Source organism: Atractosteus spatula, chromosome 19, assembly GCF_055471065.1.
Source record: "Atractosteus spatula isolate fAtrSpa1 chromosome 19, fAtrSpa1.hap1, whole genome shotgun sequence".
Taxonomy (NCBI): Eukaryota; Metazoa; Chordata; class Actinopteri; order Semionotiformes; family Lepisosteidae; genus Atractosteus; species Atractosteus spatula.
This window is the reverse complement of record NC_142724.1, coordinates 2,361,764-2,373,436: the sequence shown is the minus strand read 5'-3', so window position 1 is coordinate 2,373,436 and position 11,673 is coordinate 2,361,764. Positions and strand designations below refer to the sequence as shown.

The window sequence follows — 11,673 nt, the reverse complement described above, 5'->3', positions numbered from 1 at the left end:
GCATAAGCTCCCACTTGGCCGGGTCCACCCAGCTGGTTGCTGGTTGCTGGACGCCGGGACTGGGACCTGGGACCTCCTGTCCGTGACGAAATGAACAACACGGGCCCCAGGCTACACAAAAAGGGGGGGACGCTGCTCTGCGCAAAGGGTCGCGGGAGGCTGGAAACTCGGGGCTCGAGGCTGCTACTGTGCATTAAAATAACCCCGAGCCGCCGCGTGAACCGGGCCTGGACCCTGACTGCAGAGCCAGTATGTACACACACCCACAGCCCAGAGAGCCAGCGTCTCACTCTGTCTGCTGCTCTGTTTTTGTTTCCTATGCGCGGCCCGTGCGATCGGGCGTCCCTATTCTCTATCTAACCTCGCTGCTCTCTTTGCGACACGAAATCTGCCAGCCCGCGAAGACGCCGCCAGCCCCTTGCAAAGCGGGCGGGTGCTGCAGCGCTCGGTTGGCGGTGACAGATGGCGCTGGTATCCGCTCGGGGCGAGGTGTCGGGGCCGGGCGGGGGCGGGCGAGCAGCGCGGCACAGTGCCCCGCTTACAACTGCGTGCTGGAGCCCTGACGGCTTCCAGAAACAGGACACCGCCGGTCTCTCTTTGCTCTCTACCCGAGGCGCGCTGCGGCGCAGAACTCTAACTTCACCGCCGGGTTACACTCGGTGGGCTTATGGCGACGATTGCGCGACACGGGTGGGTGAATTCCACACAGCGCGCGTCCCGCGTTTCGCCAAATTCCCCGTCGGCAGCCCTTTTTCCAAACACTTCGGCAATGCTCTGTGCGGAGGATACAGGCATATTTTTACGCCTGAAAGAAGGTGGGGGGGACATCCCAGTTTCTAATTCAATGGAATGGATTTATTTGTATAAACGGGGGCCTACCCACAAGCCCGAGGCACCGCTCTCTCTGCAAAGCAAAAAAAAAAAAAGCTGAAAAGCGAGTTAAATGTAATCACTTCCACTGTAACTGCAAACAGTATTAAAAGGTACAAGCGCATCGTGCCTTCCGGAAGAGAGACGCCCCGGTCTGTGTCTGTGTCTGTGAGGCGAAGACGGGAGTTAAGCGGTTTCATTCATTCTTGAGGATGGAGCTTCGGTTAGTTGGCCTATAACAACAGGGCTTCTCTTCCTGTTGGAAATTCAATGTTTCACTTTTTGAAAAGCATGTAGAACGTCGTCGGTGAAGCGGTGGGAACGCAGGACGGGTCAATCAGAGATGCCCCCCCCCCCCCCCCTCGGAATAAAATCACTTTATTGGCCAGGTACAATTTCTCGTATCAGGAATTGGTCAACCCGGCCTCCCGTGGAACAAAGAGAACACACGCTTGTTCCCGGGTCGCACAGCTCGGGGGGGAGCGAAAAAAAGGCAAAAGTGCATTTCTTTTCGCACCGTTCCTCATCATGACGAATCTTGGCCTATTTCTGCCGAAAATAGGTTAGGGTTTAAGGAGAAGTTCTGTGTCTTTGCTCGAGCGGATTAAAGTAACACGCATCACGCAGTGCTGCCAGTCAGTCAGTGCTCTTGTAAACCCTGTGTAGTGGTTGATCTGTTGCATTTGTACAGCGTCTTTAATCCCGGAGCGCTACACGTACTGTATATAGGAGGGTCAGTTCCCCCACCCCTAAAATGCATCACCCACTGGGGACGTGAGGGACTATGTAGACCCCCCCTTCCCCACCGTGGCAATCTGCGTGGATAACAATGTTCACTTCCTCGTGAATCAATACAGGATGAGCTACAGTGGCTTCAGAGCAAACTGGCGGAGAGGCCAACACCAGAGTGTACCACACTACAATATCCGCAGTGGCTCCACTCCGGACGCGCTGAGCAATTCCCCGCTAACGCGCTTGTGTCTGGAGGCGCTCCCGTGTGCGGGACCCACGGCGCAGGCCCACAGCACGGGCGAGAAACGGCCACCAGGGCTATGGACCGGAGCGTCTGCCCCAGAGAGAAGAGCGCCCCCTACCGGGCCACCAATCGTGTGGAATAAAGAAGAATCGCTTGTTATAGGCCTACAGGACGATCATTCCACCTTAAAAAAAAATAATCAAACAGTTAAAGGATAGCATGGCGTTTTAATATTGTGAGCTAATATTCATATCCGTTTAACAATATTCACGTGTATTACTTTTCGTTAATAAAATTTCAAGCCCTTGAAGTGAAGATCATTTGACAGCGGCGTTCAACAGGGGTACGTGCTGGCGTGCTGTTGTCTCCTCCGGTGACATGTTCCCTTCAAATACGGTGCAAAACAACCACTAAATCATCAGGATAGCAGACGATAAATTAAAGGAGGGGGGGGGGGGGAGAGGCAGAGAGAAGCAGAAACGTATACAGTGTAAACCCCACAGATACGGTCTATCAGCGCATGCTGGCACTCGGTGTTGCCACAGCAACCGCGAAGGAGAAATCTCTGCAGGTCCTGATGCTGCTGCTGCATTGACAGAGGGGGATGCGGCAGTCCGGCTGGACAGAGGGGCTGTGAGGGGCGGCAGTGACTCATTAGACCGAGTGTGAGCGAGAGGAAGACGGAGCGAGAGCAGGCGGGGGCTGCCGGTAACCGGGGAGCCGGAGCGCCGCGGTCTCGGTCCAGGACTTTCCTTTCCTCGCCGCCAAAGACGGGTCGGGTGAGTGTGGAGAACGGCTTCATTAAACGTATGATTCATGCGTTGTACCACTTCGTCATTTAAATCCGTCTTTTAATTGTGGGTGCCAACCAGTTATTAAGCACCGTCTCAATTAAAAAAAAAAATGTTTTCACGATTTCTGTATCGAGCTAAATGTTATTGCTGTGCTGTACGGTATTTTCTGTTCAACAGATGCGGGTTACCCACACATGCTATATATATATCCATGTATTTAATAGACACAATCACTCCGGCATTCGTTGTCTTTGTGATCATGTCGGACGCATAACTGCACTTCGCCGTCTGGTCAAACTGAACTAGAGCAACAAATGGAGAGAGTGGGCTGATCCGGGAGAGTTTCTGTCGCCAGATACCGTCACCCCCTCTCCAGCGACGCGATTATGAAGAGACTTGACCGAACAGACGGCGTTAACTTTGACGTGGGCAACATTCTAATCAGGAGAGGAGTCGGGGCGACAGCGGCTGGATGAGTAAAAAAAATACATGAAGACGCGGAGATACGGCGCGTTGTCCGCGTACCGAATGGCAGCGACAATGCTAACGATACCGCCGGCGATAACAGCGATCACCAGAAGGACCTGGAGGCTTGGGTTGTTTTTCTGGGGTGCCCGGCCCCGTATATTACAGTGTCTCTCGCTAGTCTGGATTATCCCCCACCGCACCGGTTCCGACGCGGCTAATCCGTTTCCGGAGAATCTAGGCCACTCGTTGCGCACACATTCACCAGAGCGCTGCCATCATCATAATAATAATAATAACATCCGGAAAATATTCAGAGTAGCTCTGTGCATATTGCTCACATTAATAACGCTCTTGTTCATATTATAATTGTTATATTATGACTATCATTTACATTATTTTTACACTGTGATTTTCTGAGCAGAAAAGATCGTGGCATCAGGCCTGGTGGCAACTTTTCTCCTTCTGTCCCAGCTCTTCCAGGAGCCCCCCAGTGACGTAGGAAATCTCGCCGAGCCCTGGCCAGGCGAGACACAGGCGGCTCTAACACACACAGCAGGCAGGGGCTTCAGGTGCTCTAGTCTACAGGGTGGTGCTGCTGGACGCCAGCAGTGTGTCAGAAATCCCGGAGCACTTCAGGAAATTAAAACTGATCAGCACGAGGCTGGGCCCCGGGCCTCTGGCAGAGGGCGAGACGAGCGAGACCGAGGCTCCCCGCCCTGGCCTGACCCAGTGCCAGACTCCCGGGCTCGGACCTGTGCACACACGGGCCCAAACCGAGCGAGCGTGTGAGTGCCGTGCGGTGTGTCATCCCCGAGAGTCTCCCTCCACTGCGGCCTGCGGGCACGGAGCCTGGCGGGGGCAGGCGGCGCCCGTGGCAACCGCGGGGGCAGGCGGCCAGGCGACAGATGGTACTGCCTCAGTCCCTGCTGCCCCGCTGCCCCACCACAGAGGGCGCGGGGGGCCTGTGCCAGTGTGCCGGCGGGCGGAGGTGCAGTTCGCTGCTCTCGTGGCCGGTCCCCTTTTGAGTGTTTGAAAGGGATTAGAAACTGCAACCCACAGCAAAGGGGACGAATTGGGTCCATTAGAACAGAAATAACACAGCGAGCCGCACGCACAGCAGTTTACTGAATATCCAAGGATTCACTTTAGAGCATGGGGGAGTGGAGGTTCCATTTTTTTTTCTTACCTCTTTTTTATCACATCAAATCAATCTGCACGCCTCTTGTAAAAGCAACTTCAGAACTCCTGAAAGAATTCGAGTCCTAAAATAAAAGCACTTTGTAAAGAGATCTGTAGTGCACTGGGACACACAGGGAGAAGGGTTAGAGACCCACAGCACAGGCTGGCAACGTGCCCTCTCTCAGGGTCAGTGGGGACAGCGTCAGCTGTGCTTGTAAACAGCTGAGATACAGACATTAGCGGCATCTGGAAGCCCTAAACCAGCCCCAGGGGGCTCTGCTGCAGCAGCTGCATTGTTCAGATGATTGAGCAGGGAAAGGAGAGAGACAGGGGACAGAGGGAGAGAGAGACAGATGGAGAGGGAGAGAGAGACAGGGGACAGAGGGAGAGACAGGGGACAGAGGGACAAGGGGAGAGAGACAGGGGACAGAGGGAGAGACAGGGGACAGAGGGACAAGGGGAGAGAGACAGGGGACAGAGGGAGAGACAGGGGACAGAGGGAGAGAGGGAGAGAGAAACACGAGATTATGAGAGAGATAAAACGATTGAGAGGTGAAGGAGCGCAGGAGGGGACAGAGCTGTGTTTCCAGGCCCTGTGGTCAGACGCTCAGTCAGAGAGGAAACAGCCATCTGCACTGAGTGATTAATTTTGGACCTGCACTCAGAAACCAGAGGACACAGGCAGGGAAAGGGGACTCGCTGGGAAAGAGAACCAGAGGAAGAGAACAACACAGGAACACAGAGAAGACATAGTCTTGGGCAAAACTGAAAGAATACACTCTGTTCTTTACAGTCACCATCCCTGACCAAGATTGTGATGTGCAAAATCTCACGCTCTGTCAATGGAGATGACTATGAGTGCAACACTTGGCTTTCAAGTTGCTTGAACTCTCCGATAAAGATGGCAGACAACGGAGTTATTGTTTTATTTTTTGAGTGGAAGCAATTACAAGCCCCTATTGTGAAATATTTTAGTCATTTGTTTATTTTTTCCGTTGTCGTTTGCCATAAACACTTGGATTAGCTACGAAGCTAATGTTTGTGCCCCCATTCCACGAGTGAATCCACGAACAAGCGTAGATGTCCGACAAGACTGTAGATTCTCTTTTACTGGTATTCAAGAACTTTAGCCCCGCCTCCTAGAGATTGTCACTTCCTCCAGGCGTCCCGGGAAACAATGGGAATTGTAGTTTATTATGTTTCTTTACACGTGCGGCAGACGTTCTCAATATGATCAATCGCTGAAAAAGGGAAACAGGACAATATATATAATCTGAAGCAGTGAAGCAGTGAGTATCAGCTATTTATTTCTTAATTTTATTGTTATTTTATGTATCTTTATGTTTGTAAAATAAAGATGAATGTTATGAAATACAGAGTTATATTCCACAATAAATCCGTGCTTGCAAACCATGAGCAACGCTATTCTATTGTGAACTCCATCGCGCTGCCCAAGGTAGCGATATTCATGTTTAGATCATTTAGTTTTGTAGGGTTTTTTTTTTCGTTAAGCTTACACGGCTACAATTTTAACGATAACGTCACCGATCTTGAGCCAAAGACTCTGCGTTATTTTTTGAAAGCGATGCAGGGATAATAAAATTGCATTGAAGATTCTCGAGAAAATCAGCCGAGAACCGAGGCCGATCACGTTGTGTGGAAGGGAATGTTTAAATGACCCCCCAACAAAAAACTCTTCAGCTAGATAATTCTGATGCAGTGTATCCGCTTGCTATTAAAAACTGCGTTACGTTCAGGGTGTAACTTTGTGTTCCATCGTTGGATTATATGCCATAATGTTACATGGTTAGTTGCAAAACGTTTGATTTTCATGAAGACTGCGAGAAGGGGGTCTGATGGTCGCTGCAGTCGTGGAGTTGCCTGTGCTTCAGCCAGAGCTGTCAGACGTATGGGAATGAGTATTCCTCACGGAGATAGTACAGGCCTACAGTACAGGATGGAATGTGCACAGTGAATTCAGAGGAAACGGAATAAGGTCAGATTTCAGATTGCAATGTTTTACAGATGACATCAATCATGTTTCTGAACGGTGAAATATGTTTTTTCACGTTTGTTTAATCTCAGGTGTCCCTGTGTGTTATTACTTTGACCTTTGAAACGCGAAACAGAGCTCTAATCCTCTGAGGGTCCAGCTTCTAGCATTGTGAAAGCGATAATTGGTCTTCGTATATCCCATAATTAATCGACAGAGATAGGAACGCGTGTGTGTTGGACTCCGCTAGACTCAGCAAAGGATTCAGAATGGCTTTGAAAATGTCATACTTACTCACCGTAAACAGTAAACGTTTTAAGGGTTAGCTTTTGAAACAATTTCCTGTTTCTTGCAGTTAGATTCGGTCCCTCAGTCCCTGCCTGCATACTGCACCTCCTCTCTGGCCCAGGGGAGCTGTGGGGGACGAGATAGCCGGGGCGCCGGCCCAAGGGATCCGGGTGGCGCTGTCACCACTGATTTCAAGAAGAACACAGGGTCGGTTCGGGTCGGGTCGGGCCCACCTGTCTTCACACACCACGCTCAGTGGTTCGGGAGGGATAACAGCGACAAGTCCGCTCTCACACAGCTGCTACTAGTCCCATGGAAATCAGCTCTGTATATCAAACACAGCATCTCCACCCTGCAGCTGCCCCTTGGTCCACTCACTCTGGCTGGGGTTCGAGTCTCCTCGTCCTGTGGCCCGTTAGCCAAGCAGGTTAAGCCCAACCTCTCTCACCCAATAGTCCAAAAACGCACAAAGCACTAACTCTTGTTGTCATTGTGCCCTAGTGAGCTGTTATGAACGACATGGGCGCCCAGGGCTCGAATGTGCGTTAAGACACTTTCCAAGCAGATGCTGAGTTTTGAAAGCTGGAGACCCGACACCGAAACAGCAGCTCCGTGTGTCCCCAGTCAAAACCCTGCACCTGAGGGCGCACTCGGAGGAGACAGCTGTAGATCACAGCACAGGCCATGGACAGGCCACAGGCTGTCCGCCTGCGCGTTACGAAATCGTTGCGAATGGTGTTTTTCTGCGGACATTGTTCAATTTCTATAATCGTCTCCCTGTGCTTCCGGAGAGGCAAAGGCCCCAGCACAGCTCTAGATGAAAGCAAACTGTCTGCTGGGGGATGGTTATATAAAAGATCCTGTCCCCCCTCCAGCTACAGCCCCTGCTATTTATAGCGCTGGTTCATATTTTAACAGCCCTACTTCAGTCAGAGATACCGTTGCGTAACCAGACTAGATAAGGAGAGTCGGAAAAAGAAAATGAAAAAGTCTGTGATCATTTGAGGAAAAATAAATATACGTATCCTTCATGTTTTACAGGAGAGAAACCTCCGATTTTTTGCGTTTCAGCTCAGTTTCACAAGTACCGGCTTGTTGTTTATCCCTGCAGTGTGCGCACCTGTGTGTGCTGGAGGGCCTGCTGTTGGTGCAACAAGAGAAAAAAGACTGGCGTGTTTGTTTGGAAACCGAACCTAATTGTTTCTGAGCAGAGGATGCAGTTTGGTTTGTGGTTTAGGACTGCAAATATGAACTGCAAAGCCTTATTTCTGAGGTGCATAATGTGCTGATTTTCATGCTGTCTTATCCATGCTCACGGTTGCGAGACAACCGCCCCCCCACAGCCCTGTGACAACCTGCCCAGCCTCCCTCTGGAAGCAGCAGGGGGAGAAGGGCACAGCAAGCCTGATAATCAAGGAAAGGGGCCAGGCTGACCTTCTGGACACAGGCCTGGGGCCCCTGTGTGCTGGGCTTCGGAGCCGCACTTATCCTACCTGTCTGCAAGCACAGGGCACATGTCTACACTGACAAACATTGACATCAAACATCAAGCGTCATTTTCGTCGATCTGATGTTTTACAACGCATTCCTAGCTCGTTAAATACCAGTTACTGGGATGAAAGTGTGTTAAATGAGCTTCAGAGAGGTATAATTGACAAGTTTAAGTTGTGATAATAATAAGCAAAATACATGAGTGAATTCATGGCTGGAGATGAAAACATGTGCCTGCTCACGCACGCTGTACACATGGTCCTGACTGGTCATGCTGGTGCTGACTGCAGGGCCATACAGTCACGCCTCTGTTCTGTGTCCTGTTACTCTCAGGGGAGTCGCCTGCGCCCCAGGATGCCCGTGGGTGAAGCCGATTGAGACGACACCGGCCGCGTGTGCACCTGGCTGGCACCAGTACCTTGCAGCCTCCCCCTCCACTCTCCGGCCTGCCTGCTCTGTCCCCCGGACCACCTCTGGGTGCTTTAGGGAGGAGCTGGAGCTGTGACGAGCGCTGCTTGGTCGGGGCCCCGTTTCTCTGCCGAGCATTTCCAGGGAGCGACGGACCCAGCGAGACCCGTTTGTCTTCTGTCTTCGCACCTGGCTTTTCCATGCACCAGTGCATATGGATGAGTGAATGAAGAGGTGATACACCGGTAGGTTTGGACCAGTGAATCTGGACACTGAACCAGAGGGTCGTGGGTTCGAAACCCAGGTGCCAGGCTGCTGCTGCTCACGAGGGCGATCCCCTTCACCCACACTTCTCCAGCGAGATTCCTAGATGTGGGGCCGCTGATCTGAGCGAGAATCTGTTCTCCGTTGACTCTTGCTGCAGAGCAAGAATGAGAGCTGGGCATTGCTGGGTGACGTCCAGCTGCAGAAAGTGTCACCTGGTTCACAGGGCAGCAGACTCGGGGGCACCTAGCACAGCTCTCCGGCCAGGGGTGACCCCAGCCTCGCAGGTCTCCTGCTTCCTGCTGCCGAGAGGGCCAGCGTGAGGCTGCAAAAAGGGAAGCCAGCAGTGAGCAGCGTCCTAAACATGCACACCTGCTGCGGCAGGGAGGAGAGCAGGTCCGTCTCCCTCTGCGGAGCCCCGAGCCCGGCAGCCTAGGGAGGGAACACAGAGAGCAGGCTTTCCCTTTCTTCAAGTGAGACGTCTCCGCCCACGTCGGCCGAAGAGGTCGGGCTGGCCGGCTGACCGGAGCCCGCCGTGTCCGAGAAGCGCGCCCGGCCGATGGAGATGCCCGGCGCGAAACACGTCTCCCGCGCGGCGCTTCTGGCCCCTGAGCGCCAGCGGCTGTGAGTAAGAGCCGCGCCAGAACCCAGCGGGAAGAGACACTTCCACCCCCAGCAGGGGGCGTCCGGGACAGCCAGCGAGGAGCCCCGCCCCCCTCTCCCTCTCTCGGGCCCTGTACGCGGCGGCGGCTCCGGCCCGCCAGCGAGACACGCGGTCCAGGATGAGCCGGAACCCCGACCCGGAGGGCGAGAGCTCCCAGCCGCTGGTCTACACCCTGGAGGAGCTGGAGTGCAAGATCTGCTACAACCGCTACGACGCGCGTGCGCGCAAGCCCAAGGTGCTCAGCTGCCTGCACCGCGTCTGCGCCAAATGCCTGAAGAAGATGGTGGACGTGGGGGACTCCTCCCCCAGCATCATCAGCTGCCCCTTCTGCCGCCACGAGACCCACGTCCCCGACGAGGAGATCTGGCTGCTGCAGGACGACAGCAACATCCTGGCTATCCTCACCTACCAGGACCGGGCCCGGAAGAGTGGCGCGGCCGGCACGCCGGGCGAGGTGGTGCTGACGCCCAACAGCCTGGGCGGAGGGGGCGGGGGCACCCCCGGGGACCCCTCTCACAGCTCCTCCGACTGCCTGGTCATCACCATCATGGAGGTGCCCGGGGACACGGCCTCCTCGGAGACCATGAGCGTGCTGAACCTGGTGCGGCTGTACCGGCCGCCCAGCCTGGACTCGCTGCCCTGCCACCTGCCCGTGCAGAAGTGCCGGGCCTGGACCTCGCGCACCTTCCCGCGCTTCCTCATCGGGGTCCTGTGCCTCATCTACTTCAGCTCGCTGCCGCTGGGCATCTACCTGCTCATGATCCAGCACCTGACGCTGGGGGTCATCCTGGTCAGCCTGGTGCCCTCCACGCTGGTGCTCTGCGTCTTCTACGGCTTCTGCCAGTGCTTGTGCCACGAGATCATGGAGTCCATCGCGACGTGACTGGCCCCCGCCCAGGGAGGGGGGAGCGGGGGCACAGCAGCAGCAGGCCGCGACCCTGGCACCCCTTGTCGCCCCGTATCCTGCCCGGCGTGGTCCCTGCCCCCTGTGCCACCACGAGGAAGCAGTTGCAAGACTCTGTTTGTTCGCCCTCTTCGTTCAGCCTCCCGTTGGGCAGTTCGTGGAGCTAAAACGAGCTGTGCCAAGGCTGTCCGGGTCATGCCGTCTCCGTGTGAGTGGCTGTGACGCTCTTGGAATGACCTCTGACCTCCGGACTGGCGTAATAGCGCTTCAGACTGCATTGAGACCAGCCCAATTTTGTTACACAGAGTCTCTGCTCCAGAAAGAGGGCTGACCATCAGCATTACAGGTTCTGTTCAGCTCAGAGTTCAAGACCGCATTAAAAGTCAAGTTACCTTCTCTTTCCTTCTCAATGCATCAGTACCTCTAGCTCCACAGGAGCCGTGTGTTCTGTGTTCAGACATCGTATAGACAAGAGGATAAGTGTTATCATGATCATGATCAATCAGCTATACAACTGGAAGATAGTGTCTGATCATCCTGCATCCTGCAGACATGAAACAGCACATCAGCTTGCAGAGCTTGGTGCAATTCTGTGAGCAATACAGAGTGGTTTGCTTTCTAACAACCTAGCGCACACACTATGTCTGCACACATAAAGCATATAGTGTTCCTATATTTTTTTAAAATGTTTAAAGTCGCCACATTTACTGGCCTGTTTGTACCATGCTCCAGAGCTGTAACTCAGTGTTTAAGCACTTTGTCATCGCTGAACGCGAAAGGACTAACACCACCAAGCCCATCTCAATAAAGACCCCGTACACAGTGCCTGGGCTCACAGTGGGTTTCATTTCTGCACTGGCCTACACTGCTCTCACAGTCCTTTTAGAACAGCTCGGGGGTGAGTGGGGTAACAGCTCAGGTCGAGGTCATCGTGAGGGCTGCGGTTGTGCCGGTGGACTGACGGAGACCCTGCGCTCGCAGGCAGAAGAGCGATCCAGACGGCTCTGTCGGTGGTCCGGCCGCAGAGAGCCAGGATGTTAAAGCCCTGAAGCGAGACCAGTGCCTGCTCCCATAATAAAAAACACCGCTTCTCCTGGCACTGCAGCTCGCGCTGCGGGCTTTCCAGAAGGCTGCCCCCATTTCTCCTCTTAATCCAAACACCCCCTCGTGGGATCATGGGAGGGAAGAGCTGTCAGCTGGAGGCCCCCCCCTGCGCGCAAGAGGAGCCGGGAACGCGGTGCAAACAGCGGCCCTGGTGTCAGGCCTGGCCGAGCAGAGCCTGGGCATCATTCAAGCGTTCTGCTCCGGAGCAACATGCGCTTCAAGTTTAAAGACACGCCTCTTCATCGTTGTAGTATGAAGACATAAGGAAAA

General features: G+C 53.8%; 1 protein-coding gene across 1 annotated transcript; it reads left to right on the top strand.

Moving 5' to 3' along the window:
- Window positions 1-2,344: 2,344 nt before the first annotated feature.
- LOC148817832 (E3 ubiquitin-protein ligase RNF182) lies at window positions 2,345-11,122 on the top strand. Its single transcript, XM_088937817.1, has 2 exons — window positions 2,345-2,625; window positions 8,393-11,122. Exon 2 carries the CDS (start codon window positions 9,514-9,516, stop codon window positions 10,276-10,278), a length of 765 nt encoding a protein of 254 aa, XP_088793943.1. The 5' UTR covers window positions 2,345-2,625; window positions 8,393-9,513; the 3' UTR covers window positions 10,279-11,122.
- The last annotated feature ends 551 nt before the right edge of the window (window positions 11,123-11,673 follow it).

What these genes read in the sequence shown, in the direction of transcription:
- LOC148817832 (XM_088937817.1), top strand. Translation starts at nt 9,514, where the DNA reads ATGAGCCGGAACCCCGACCCGGAGGGCGAGAGCTCCCAGCCGCTGGTC.